Source organism: Ahaetulla prasina, chromosome 2 (assembly GCF_028640845.1).
Source record: "Ahaetulla prasina isolate Xishuangbanna chromosome 2, ASM2864084v1, whole genome shotgun sequence".
NCBI classification, from domain to species: Eukaryota; Metazoa; Chordata; class Lepidosauria; order Squamata; family Colubridae; genus Ahaetulla; species Ahaetulla prasina.
In genome coordinates this window covers 253804778-253818475 of record NC_080540.1, presented here as the reverse complement: position 1 = coordinate 253818475, position 13698 = coordinate 253804778, and the positions used below count along the sequence as shown (strand labels likewise).

The 13698-nt window shown below is 38.3% G+C and overlaps 1 protein-coding gene across 4 annotated transcripts in view; it reads right to left on the bottom strand.

The window, feature by feature from the left end:
• FBXL17 (F-box and leucine rich repeat protein 17) overlaps window positions 1-12183 on the bottom strand; it is a 180361-nt gene extending 168178 nt beyond the window's left edge. For 3 of the 4 annotated variants that reach the window (XR_009153325.1, XR_009153326.1, XM_058168243.1), the window contains exons 1-4: window positions 11076-12183; window positions 7183-7305; window positions 4963-5220; window positions 189-320 (exon numbers count right to left, since the gene is read on the bottom strand). Coding sequence is in view for 2 of the 4 variants with exons in the window: in XM_058168243.1 (XP_058024226.1) it covers window positions 189-320; window positions 4963-5220; window positions 7183-7305; window positions 11076-11945 (1383 nt within the window). In the remaining 2 variants the exon portion in view is untranslated. The remainder of the gene's footprint in view (window positions 1-188; window positions 321-4962; window positions 5221-7182; window positions 7306-11075) is intronic. The other variant, XM_058168244.1, reaches the window with a different exon arrangement.
• Window positions 12184-13698: the final 1515 nt, after the last annotated feature.

The following is a 13698-nucleotide window of genomic DNA, read 5'->3' as shown; positions in this document are numbered from 1 at the left end:
CTGGTGGAATAAGTTCCTGCAAGAAATTACTGCTGACACAATCCACTGATATTTTCAGAATCTTCTAGCCAAAGAATTTATTGAGAATCAACCTAATATAACTTACAAATCCTTGTATAGGTTGGGGTGAGAACACCGAAAGAATGTATGGACAATTTCAATTTAAAGTTATAGCAGAAAATACTTACTAATTTGTTTTCCTGCATGTATATTCTCCGTAACTTCAGGCAACCTTTAGCTATAATAGTCATTCCTTCATCTGAGATCTTGTAACATTGCCCAAAGTGAATGTCTTTCAATTCTTTGCATTCTGAGCCCAACTATAAATGAAGTTAAAATCTGCATTAATAACATACTTGAAACCATTTGTATTCTACTTATTACCATAGAACTACCAAAACAATTTATAAAGATAGGAAACATCCAGCAAGAAAAAGAATTCCATTGAAAATATAACAGGCAGTTAGCAACCTCTATGTTTTGCCTATATGCTTATGCACATTAAATGGTTAGATAATGAGATTTTAGCAATGTTTTAACAGCATATTGGTCTCAAAACATTATCTTCTATTGCAGTATTCACTGCAGTGTTTCAGCAGTTCACAGTAATTATGTACCTCTGATTTTCTACAATCATAAAAGAGACGGGCTTATTAGATTTACTATACATTTAATATCTTTAGAAATTGTCTTCGAGATTACTCTCAAGAATGTTGTCTGAAGCAAATCTTAATTCCTAATAATAAGTTCTTCATACAACATTTAAAGCCATTTGATAAAGCCATCAGTTCTACCAACTTACTGATAATCAGCACAATACAGTATATAAAACTATAAATATAATACTAATGTTGCATATACAGATGTTTCAGCTTCCATTAAGAATTCACAGTGCTAACGTTTTTGCATTAACCTTTCTAGAAGGTAAATAGTAATGTTTCTTCCTAAGTTAATAATAATACGTTTTTTACAACTGGAACTGGCAAAAATATTACCTCGATAGAAATAAATTACTGTGTATTTTATTCCTTCAGATAAAATAGAATTCCATTCAAAACTAACTATATATTACTCTCCATAGAAGTAAATTTTTCAACCAGTACAATTTCAGTGTTTTAGGATTTAGTAGGTTAAATTTCAAAAGCCTATTTATACATGCATCCAGAACTGAATGCAGTTACCTTTCATAAGGTAGAGATACGTCATCAGTGAGTTAAATAATAGCATTAAGGCAACCAAGCAGTGAAATGAAAGTTGGGAATATTGAAGGCATGTAAGAAATATAACATGTAGCTTACTGCAAGCCTAAATTTAACGAATACTGCAGAGCTCAAATGCATTTTCTATTCAGAAAAAGCTGTACGTGTACACAGACAACTTCTATTATAATATGATGCATTACTCTGGGTGCTTTTAGGAAAAGGGAAATTTGAAATGTAAATTTTGTTTTCATACTAAGAGTCATTTTATTCAGTTCACTCAAAATAATTCCCATTTTACACTAGTAAAATGGTAGCAAATCACAAAACAAAGCTAAAGCTATTCAACTTGTATCTTGTCGCTGTCTTCTCCCAAAAGACAGGGAAATTATAAAGAGCAGGATGAAATAGCAGTTTGAAGACTGTGTTTGAAAGAAACATGGTCAGAGAATACTCATTTTATGTGAATGAGATTAAATTTCCAAATACAATGCCTCTTGCATGATGGGAAGGAAAATACTGATAGTCTGCTCAAATCTGTTACTTTTCAGAAACTATGGACCCCAGTGAAGTGTTAAAAGTGCCATATGACTAGAACTGGACAAATGATGTCACTATTTTCAAAAGCATGTTTGGGCAGAATTACAGATCAACCAATGTGAGTTAAATAAATACTTGAAATATTCTACTGCAAATTGATTGATTTATAAATACCAGAAATCAGTATGGAATTGACAAGACCAAATGTTATCAATTAATCTTATCTCATTTGATCATTTATTTGTACCCTGTCTTTATTTTTACAAATAACTTAAGGAATTAAACATATTCCAACACAGCTTCCTCCTCCCACAATATAACCATGATAAGATTTTTTAAAAATGGGATGAAACTGCTATTTAATAGATCTTCATCATTATTCTCATAATTCTAGCCATTGTCTATCCACCACAGAGTAAAGGCTTCTGCATGTTTCCAACAAATACTTTCTTTTGCCAATTGGGCTTGCAATACTTGCTGATGTCATCGATCCATCTTGTTTTAGGTCTATTTTGTGGATGTTTTTTATCAAGTAGAATCCATTCTATAACTGCCTTAGTCCACCTGCCATTAGTTCTTCTTGCTATGTGACCAGCCCATTTCCATTTCCATTCTTTTATTCTCTTGATGATATTGGACACTTTTCATTGTTCTCTAATCCATATGCAGGTCTTTCTATCTTGTCTTGTGATGCCAAGCATCTATCTTTCCATGGCTCTTTGCCCCACTCATATCTCTTATATTGATTTGAATTTAATAGAATGTGTTCAACATCTATATGAAGCCGCTGGGTGAGATCATCAGTGGCTTCGGTGTGAGGTACCAGCTGTACGCTGATGACACCCAGCTGTACTTTTCCACACCAGGCCACCCCAATGAAGCTATCGAAGTGCTGTCCCGGTGTCTGGAAGCCGTACGGGTCTGGATGGGGAGAAACAGGCTCAGGCTCAATCCCTCCAAGACAGAGTGGCTGTGGATGCCGGCATCCCGGTACAGTCAGCTGCAGCCGCGGTTGACTGTTGGGGGCGAGTCATTGGCCCCAATGGAGAGGGTGCGCAACTTGGGCGTCCTCCTGGATGAACGGCTGTCCTTTGAAGATCATTTGGCGGCCGTCTCCAGGAGAGCTTTTTACCAGGTTCGCCTGGTGCGCCAGTTGCGCCTTTCTAGACCGGGATGCCCTATGCACGGTCACCACGCCTCGTGACGCCTCGCCTAGATTACTGCAATGTTTCTACATGGGCTCCCTTGAAGGGCATCCGAGACTGCAGTTAGTCCAGAATGCGGCTGCGCTGGTGATAGAAGGAGCCTCGTGGCTCCCGGTGACACCTATCCTGCGCAGACTGCACTGGCTACCTGTGGTTTCCGGTGCGCTCAAGGTGTTGGTGATCACCTTTAAAGCGCCCATGGCATAGGGCCGGGCTATTTACGGGACCGCCTTCTGCTACCGAATACCTCTCACCGACCCGCGCCTCACAGAGAGGGACTCTCAGGGTGCCGCCAGCTAGGCAGTGTCGCCTGGCGACACCCAGGAAGGGCCTTCTGGGGCTCCCGCCCTCTGGAACGAGCTCCCCCCAGGACTTCGCCAACTCTCGGACCTTAGAACCTTCCGTCGTGAACTTAAAACACACTTATTCAGGTGCGCAGGACTGGATTAGATTTTTTAGCTTTTAAATTTTAAATTTTAAACTTTATACTGATTTTAATTGGTTTTGTTATTTTTAGTTCAATTGGCCGGTTAAATATTTCATTTTAAAATTATTTTAAATTCATTGTCTATTTATGTATTTTAATATGGCTGTACACCGCCCTGAGTCCTTCGGGAGAAGGGCGGTCTAGAAATTTGATTAATAAATAAATAATAATAAAATAAATAAATAAATAAATAGATAAAAATGCAAAATTATGCTCTTAAGAATAAAATTGGTGCCAGTGATTAGAATGCAGTATAGCAGGCTAATTCTGCCCACAGCCTAATTTAATCCTGACAGGCTCAAGGTTGACTCAGACTTCCATCCTTCCAAGGTGGAAGGACCCAGATTGTTGGAGGCAATATGCCGAAACCATCCAGATACTGCTCTAAAGCACTATTGGGCAGTGTATAAGTCTAACTGCTATTGTTAGTGCTATTGCTAAAATCAAAAGCACAGATGTATCATGGAACGTATCTGGCACGCTGTGAATATCTTGGAATTATAACTGATTAGTAATTGGAGGAAATAAGATGTGATATGGCAGCAAAATGAATAAACACAATTTTTAGGCTGCATTAATTTAAGTATAATTTCCAAGCCCTAGGATTTTATCCTTCCACTCCATTATGCAGAATCTCTACCAGGTTCTGGGCATTTATTTTAATTAATTTAAATTAAAATAATTTCTAACTTTCTCAATAGTTAATTATAATTTATGTAAATAAAATCTTGATGAATGATTCTGCCCAAAAAAAACTCTCTAATTTGCTTATATATTTGTTTTAAAACAGTAGAAAGTTATAAAAATTGAAATATTGTGTAAAATATAAATTAATTCCCAAATTAAATTTATCTTGAAAACATCTGACTTACATACCTGAATAATTCAAGACCATTCGTCTAGATTTGGGTCATTTATGTTGTAATTGGAAATACATTTGAATTTAGCAATTGAAAAGGTTTTCCATAAACTTTTAAATTGAGATGAACACAGCTCTGAAAACTATTACTAATAGTATTGTTTACCTATTCCAATATATAGTGCAACCAGGAAGAATGACAGACTTTCATATTAAAGAAATAAAATTAGTTACAGAATTTTATAGTTTATCTACAAACTTTAAAACAATTGTCCACAGCAGTGTCTCACACTCTGCCTTATCTAGTACAGTAAATTTACTTTCAGAATGCCTTCTGGAACAAGTATCCTTGATATAAATCATACTATGTATATTAAAAATTATGTAATCATTCATGATGCAGGGGGCAGAAAAGTTATATTTATTCAATATTCAGAATACTGCGAGAACCTGCAAGAAATTTATTTCAACAATTTATTTCAAGTTTCCAAAATGACGTATTTAAAAAAAATAGCATGAAAGCACTAAATTAATTACATTAAATATATACAAAGTTTAATAGAACTTTGATGGTCCTATATAAAACAGTCAATGGCTGAATTCTAAATACAATATATTTAGAATTATTTAAAGGCACATACAACGGAATTTAACTAGTATGAAAAGGCTTACCTGCTTAAGTCCTTCATCAGTAAGACGATCTTGGTTGCCAACATGAACTTTCTGAAGCTGAGGACATTGTGAGGCAACAGCAGACAGTGATGTATCAGACAGCTGTTTACACCTATAGGCAGTATATTTTAGAAGTCCATGACACTTAGATGCTAGCATACATACACCAGTGTCTGTCACATTACGACAATCAGAAATGTTGATTTCAGTTATATTCTGGCTTCGTGATGCAATTCTTTCCAGTAATTCATCAGTGACCTGTTAAATAATAGCCAATATATAACATTACATTTTTCTTTATCAAAATTATACAAACAAAACCACGTGATAATGTCAATATATAATTTCTGACTTTAGAACAGACTGCTCAGTTTAGATAGTTGGTACTTCACTATAAATTCCTCTATTATGTAGGAAAAGGCAGTTTTTAGATAAGCTGTATTTAATCCTTTTACAGCAAGATTCTATATTATTAGTTTGCTATTCTTAGTTTTGACATGGAGAATTAAAATGGCTATTATGTAACATTCTACTTAGAAACATTTCCAACTACCTATAATCTATGTCTAACATTCACGAACCCCTCAAAAATTCTAGTTCTCAACACAGATTTCAAAGACTGAATACTTCTAAATCTAGTATTTGCATTAAGAAATAATAGTTTTGCACTAGAACAATTCCTTGTGCTATTCTAACATTCAAGTAACCAGGATCTAATTGTTTGTCTGAACAATAGAAAAAGTTCATGTTGTCCCAATACACTTTAGAGAAAAATCACAAAGAATGATCTTAGGTATCTGGATTGCATAAAACATTTTATTTACATCATTATCATTCAGCTATTTTATCGATGTTAAGCCATATTGTGGTTCAGCAGACTATGTCTATAGAAAATCTCGACCATAATATAAAACCATGCCATGGCTCTTTATGTTTTGGCTTGAACAGAGATACCTGTCTAACAAATACCAGAACTGTTCATGCAGCAATGACTCCATTGCTCCATTTGTTTTTCCAATATCTTCAATCACTACCTGGAGCAATTTGAAACACCATAATATATAAATTATGTAATAAATTATTGGACTGGATGCTCAATTTATAAACAATGAGTTTATATTAAAGCAGATATCCCTGCAATCATGGACAATCCCTTTATCCCCAATTGAGCCGCTGTACTTCTGTACTGCTATCAAACAAAACAAACACACACACAAAAATAGAAGTGACATCCAACTACAGCAAAGACTTGTGCAAAGATTATTTTGCACTATGTGCATGACATGGCTACCTTTTCAGGAAAGGGGCAACATATTATGTATCCAACGGAAGAGAATATACGTAGCTCAGGGATGAACTGTGCAGTCAGCATCCTCTGAGCTTGATTGTACTTTCAGATGTTTCATTACCCAATTAATCATCACTGATATTATCTAATCAGGTAATGAAACATCTACAAGCAAACCACCAAGATTAGAGAGTACCAAGGACTCCACATATTTTGTCTCAGTAGCAAAATACTTCATGTCTCTTTGAAGCTTCGGTGTGTTTCTTACTATAGCTACTTGTAAAAAATTAGCACCTTTGAAAACCACTAAAAAGATTCTGGCACTGATGAATATTGCTAAGAATGAAGACAGTGTCCTCTAAATCTTTTCCAGTAACATGCATCTCCAGTTCTTGTGTTTCAGAAAGTGGCTTGTAGGAGACTCCCAACTTTCTCCAGGAAAATGTGAAAAGGATAGAAGAGTGCAACTGTTATGCATGTGCAAAAACCTCTTTTTGCTTTTCCAAGTGTCACAAACCACTGAGAAAATGTTACAAAGTCAGCAAAGGAAAACAAGAGTCAAAAATCTAATAAATAAAATATTTGTTCACTTTTAGAAGTGACAGGACCATATGGCTTCACTCACATTTTCATTCAAGCTAAACATCTATTTGAATTTTACATACAATCCTAATGGTTGGAATGTTGCCTAAAGAGCAGCATCTGTAAAATTTGCTGCTAGTGGCTCACAGTTTTCTCAAAGTACATACTATAGCACATAGCATAATTAACCTGTGCTTAGTTTTACATACGAACATAACTATAAATTGTATTTGATACTCAAATTGTTTACAATTATCTGACATAGCATATGTTTCATATGTTCATCTTTCAAGCACCACTTTTTATCTGAAGAAAAAGACATTCATATTTTAATATTGCCTACTCCATACCTGCTGACGACTACTGAGGTCCAATTGTTTCCAAAACTGGAAATCTAAACAGAGGTCACGCCAGTATTTACAAACCAATGATGCTGAAAGACATCGCTCATTCAAGGATAAATTGGAAAATATCTATGAAAATAAAAAAAGAAAGTCATATGCCTCCAAAGTTCCCTTTAACAACATGCCAATGGTAGTATTTTAACAGTTTTTCAATGCAAGCATCATCTTTTTCAAAGAAAAAATTAATCCTAGCTGTACATCTTTCATAGCTACTCATTAATATGCAACATCCACTCCAATGGTTGCTATCTGGCTATGAAAAATCATTAAAAATTAAAACTTGCACACATTCAATATGTTTATTAGGCCATCAATTTTTTTATAATAGTTGCAAGCTTCTGTCTTTAAGCCATTAGGCTAAAGGGGGGGGGGTTGAGGATTATAGATAAAAATTGTATCTATAGCAATTACATTATTAAATGGAAAGAGAAAGTTTCTTTGCAGTGCATGAAAATCTGAGATGGAGTGGTACAACAGAAATAATGTTAAGTTACAATAGGATTTGTCTATCAGGATGCTTGAAAAAATCCACAAGTATTTGATTTGCTTTCTCCCCCATTTTTGCAAATACAGATTCCACACGATTTCCATTAAGAGCCAAAATACACAGCCTTGCTGGAAAAGAGAACAAAAATTAATGGGAAATGTCTATGTTTGCAAAGCCTTATAGATAATGCATCGTTTGAGCTTCATATGAGTAAAAAATGGGTACAAACACCTAGTGTTGAAACAACACAGTAGACTTAAATACAGGTAGTCCTTGACTTATGAGTACAATTGAGCCCAAAATTTCTGTTGTTCAGACATTTGTTATGAGAATTTTGCTCCATTTCACAATCCTTCTTGCCCCAGTTGTTAAATGAATCCTTGCAATTGTTAAGTTAGTGACAGAGTTAAGTGAATCTGACTTTCTCATTGACTTTGTCGTCAGAAAGGTGATCACATGACCTGCAATCGAGATAAACATAAATCATTGCCAAGTGTCCAAATTCTGATCACATAACCTCAGGGATGCTACAATGGTCATGTGAAAAACAGTCATAAGTCACTTTTTTCAATGCCATTGTAACTTTGAATTGTCACTAAATGGAACAGAATAGAATGACAGAGTTGGAAGGAACCTTGAAGGTCTTCTAGTCCAACCCTCTATTCAACTCTGTACCATTTCAAACAAATAGTTATCCAATTTTTCCTAAACAAATTCCAGTGTTAGAGCATATACACCTTCCGGAGGCAAGTTGTTCCCGTGATTAATTGTTCTGTCAGAAAATTTCTCCTTAGTTCTAGGTTGCTTCTCTCTTTGATTAGTTTCCATCCCTTGCTTCTTCTCCTGCCTTCAGGTGCTTTGGAGAATAGTTTGACTCCCTCTTCTTTGCGGCAACCCCTGAGATATTGGAACACTGCTATCATGTCATCCCCTAGTCTTCCTTTTCATTAAACTAAACATACCCAATTCCAGCAATTGTTCTTTATATGTTTTAGTGTCCAGTCCCTTAATCATCTTTGTTGCTCATCTCTGCAATCTGTCTAGAGTAAGGGTCTCAAACTCGTGGCCTGCAGGCTGAATCCATCATGCGCTGGTGTGCCCACCCTTATTTTAGCGAAGGGGGAAAAGCTGTGATACGTCACTTGACGTCATGTCGTTGCGAGTTTGACACCCTTGGTCTAGAGTCTCAACATCTTTTTTACATTGTGGTGACCAAAACTGGATGCAGTATTCCAAGTATGGCCTTACCAAGGCATTATAAAGTGGTATTAACACTTCATGTGATTTTGATTCTATCCCTCTGTTAATGCAGCCTAGAATTGTTTTTTTGGCAGCTGTTGAAAGTCAGTCCTAAATGAACTGTTGTAAGTCAAGGACTACCTGTAGTACAGTTCAAAGTAAAGCCAATGTCTTTATTTTCTGCCATCGTTAAAGGATAATGTAAAGGTAAAGGTTCCCCCGCACATGCGTGCTAATCGTTTCCAGCTCTAGAGCAGTGTTCATTTCTGTTTCTAAGCTGAAGAGCCAGCACTATCTGAAGACGTCTCCATGTTCATGTGGCCGGCATGACTCAACGCCGAAGACACACGGAGCGCTGTTACCTTCCTACCAAAGTGGTCCCTATTTTTCTACTTGCATTTTTATGTGCTTTCGAACTGCTAGGTTGGCAGAAGCTGGGACAAGTAACGGGAGCTCACCCTGTTACGCGACGCTAGGGATTCGAACTGCTGAACTGCCGACCTTCTAATCTACAAGCTCAGCATCTTAGCCACTGAACCACCGTGTCCCCAAAAGGATAATGTAGTGCTATGCAAATAAAAATAAGTAAAAATAAACTGTCAGTGAAGAAATGTTTAGAATGTACAACTATTACTTTGGTAGCCTATTTCTTGGAATATTGTTTTAACTATTTCACTGCAAGTTACCCACAGTAACAAGCATTTAACCTGAACTAACTTGAATATATGACATTTGTTAGATACATTTGGCTAATAACTGTTAACAAGTTGCTGTTTTAAAAGATTGGAACACATATCTCTATTAAATAAGTTATCATAAATTCTGTTATAGATAGTTACAAGTTTAGGCAGAATTCTTTGTAAGGTCATTTAAGGGCGTTTTGTTCATCTATTTCAAGAAGAACTGAAGTAACTGCAATAATGTGGGATAAGGAAACAAATAAAGCAGTTTTATAAAATATCAAAAAAATTATATTTCACCACTAGGTACTGACCACATAAGGGTCCTTAGATTGGATCTTTACAATACTCCCTGGTTTCCATGTAAAGAGAGATGTATGTCATTTTGGTATACAGTTTCTGAATGCCACCTATGCATTTTACATAATACTTTATCCTGCTTGATTCTTCTCAGACCATTCTCAAGGTAGCAGAGCGCCAAAATAAAATAATCTAAAACTTTCAAATATATATTATAAATGCCAAAAAATAGGCTTATGTTTTGGGAAATGATATCTGTGAATCATCTGGTATTAAAAGTCCAGGACTATCAGGTTAAAATTAAAAAGAAGCCAAATAAAATCCTTCAATGTAAGAAGCAGGTGAGCAGCTTCCAATTTCAGACTTACTTCTTCCTGCAATTCCGGTATAACAGAAATGAAAGCTGCAATTATCAAAGCTATAGCAAATAATTAATTTTAAATATCACTTGTTCATATGGAATACATTTATTTATTTATTGATATATATTTTTGTTTATAAATAGAGCAGGAAGAGGAATTTTCCACATCAAACTGAACAGTTCTGAATAACTGAGTATTACCTTATGAAAATATAAAAATTATCTCCTAAAAGCATTCATCATCCTCTCAAGAGGGATTCAACTTCAGTTAAGACTCCCTGTCAGCACTGCTTTCAATAAACCTGTAGCTCAATGCTTTAAAATGGATTACAAAAGGGCACAGACCTGAACACAAAGTCTTCATCCCCATCTCTATGGCAAAGCAATCTAATGAGAGATTTGCAACCCTGCTGTCAATTGTTTTCAACACATGTCTGAATGAGAAACAAGTAGGAGCGAGATAGCCAAAGCAGAATGCAACCCACAGGTTTCTAAGACATCGGTGAAGAGCAGTTCTTGAAGATCAGGAGAAAGGAAGGACACTTAAATGACAGGGTTTTTTTTTTCTTTAAGGAAAAAACAAGATAACAGCACACATTGGACGTCTGTGTATCATAGCACACTCTTGACAGTCCATGTCCACCAAACCCACCTTTTAGATACAACACAGGTATCTAAGATATCCGGGAAGCGCAGTTCTTGAAGATCAGGAGGAAGGAAGAAAACTTATCTCTTTTTAAAAGAAAACAACAACAAGATAACCACAGCATACCTTGGAAGTCTGCGTATCATATGTGACAGCACCACCCTTGACACAGTCCATGCCCACCAAACCCACCTTGAGAAGGATGGAGGGAGGCAGCTGGTTAATATCCAGCAAGGGTGGCTGCGAGTCTTGGCAACAGTCCTCCGGGTTTTCGGGGGGTTCTTCACAGTAAGGTTCGCCCGACTCGGGCTTCTCTCTCCCATCGAGCTCCGGCAGGTGCGAAGGAGAGCTGCTCGGGATTATCTCCTTCCCATCCTCGGCGACGGAGTCTTTAGGCGAAGCTTCCCTGGCAACGTCTACGGCGCGGGGCAGAGGGCAGAGGTGCTGCTCGGGCAAGAGCACCTGTTGGCATTCGGCGGGATCGGTCGAGGGCGGCGAAGGGGCGCCGGTACCCGCCGCATTTCCCCGGAGGATAGCGCACCGGGGCTGTTTCCGCGGCGGATAGGCGCGCAGCCCGATCCCTTTGCGCTTGCAGACCATCTCCACGGGAGCCTCGCTGCTCTCCAGCGCAGACCCGAAGAAGCCCCGGCGCGCTGGCGGCGGCGGCGGCGGCGTCGAAATGAGCAGGCTGGAGAAGAGGAAACGGCGGCAGCGGCGACCTCGCTCTCTCCAAACCGACGCGGGAGGCCAGCGCAGGAGGCGTCGAGCGTGGCGGTCGCCGGGGGGCTTCGCAGCCGTGCAGAGGAAGGCGGGCGACTGCTGCTCCTTCGCGGCGGGTGGGCTGGCGCTGTGGACCAGGAAACACAGCATGCAGGGCCCCCGGAGGAAGCAGGTCCGGGTCCGTGGCGGCGGAGGGACCTTCCCCCTCAGGGGGGCGCGGAGGTGATTTTTCTCCGCCTTCTGACTAGTGCCTTTCCTCGAAATAATATGGCCCATATAGGAAGCCGAGCCACCGCCACCCCTGCTCGGCAGGGCCTTTTCTGAGCGGCGTTCAGCGCAGCTCAGCGAGTCTCACGACATGGCTCCCAGCGCCCGTTCCTTTACTCTCGCCGGGGCCGGCAAACACAACGCCTCAGCTTCCGGGACGTGGAAGGAAATGGCCAAGACTTCCGCCTCCCTGATCCGCCCCAAATTAGCGTTCTAAATATAACCACAACAAACCAGGGACTCCATGGAAGCCCTCACTTCCGGTTCCGCTTAGAATCTCCCCCACGTGATGGGGGCACGTGCTGAAGTTTAAACGCCCGAAAAACGCCGGCTCTGCGGGGGTGGGGGTGGGGGCTAGAAAGGAGTCATTCTTAAAGGTTTCCCTTTCTGCCTTCGCCCAAGTCATATTAAATCGAATTAAAAAGAAAGGGAAGGCGGCAGTATTTTAATTATTCGTTTAAAACAGACTTCAATGCGTTGCAGAATTTTGGAATAGAACATTAGGATGTATTTTATTTTATTTTATTTGTATTTTCATTGACAGAATAAGGAAGCGGTGACAAGATGCGAGAGTGTCTTCCCTTGTTAATTTCGCCTCTCTCCCAATTCAAATGAGATAAAGATCCTAACCCTAACACTACCTTAGTAGCTACAAAATATGCGCTCTCTGGAAATGGGAACATTTTCTCAGCCCTCATAATTATTTTCGTAATGCTTTTGAATGTTACTGACATTCTTTTTTTTCCCCTCTTGGATTTAATTCTAGAAAGGTTATTGTTTGCATATCAGCATTCAAAGAAATACCAATGATTTGTTCCTTGTAATCAGGGAAAGCATTGTTAATTAAATTTTAAATGTTTTCAGACAGCTATAAAAACTGAATTCTAAGATACTCAAATGTAAAAACTAACATTTGTTCAGAGTCCTCCAGTTCTTCACATATTTTAACAGTGATGATTAGGAGAAAAAAAATGAATCTTGGCAAGGCTACTACAAAAATATTGCGTCAACTTTATGTAAAAAATAGCACTTTTCAAATACTGTTAATGGTAAATGAAAAAAAGTTTTAAAATGCCATAAATGGAATAAAAACAAAGTTTGGAAAGGGAACATTTAACCATAAAAGAAACAGAAACTAATGCAATAAAATACATTGGGATTCTAATATTAGTTAAATTCACATCATCATCATTCTAGGCATGGTCTATCCACTGCAGGATGAAGGCCTCTTCCACATATTTTCAACCAATACAGTCTTGAGTTTTTCTTTACCAGCTGAGTCTGCAATATTTGCTGATGTCATCACTCCATCTTGTTTTATGTCTGTTTTGTGGCCACTTTTATCAAGTAGATCCATTCTATGACTGCCTTACTCCAGTTACCATCAGTTGTTCTTGGTTTGTGACCAGCCCATTTCCATTTTAATTCTTTTACTTTTGATGGCATCGTATACTTTCGTTTGTTCTCTAATCCATGTGCAGGTCTTTCTATCTTGTCCTATGATATGAAGTATGCAACTTGCCATGGCTTTTTGAGCCACTTGTAGCTTTTGTATTAATTGTGAGGTTAGTGCAGTGGTGAAATCCAATTTTTTTTTACTACTGGTTCTGTGGGCATGGTGTGGTATGGCTTGGTGGGTATGGCAGGGGAAGGATACTGCAAAATCTCCATTCCCACCCCACTCCAGGGGAAGGATACTGCAAAATCCCCATTCCATCCCCATTCCTGGAGGAAGGATATTGCAAAATCTCCATTCCCACCC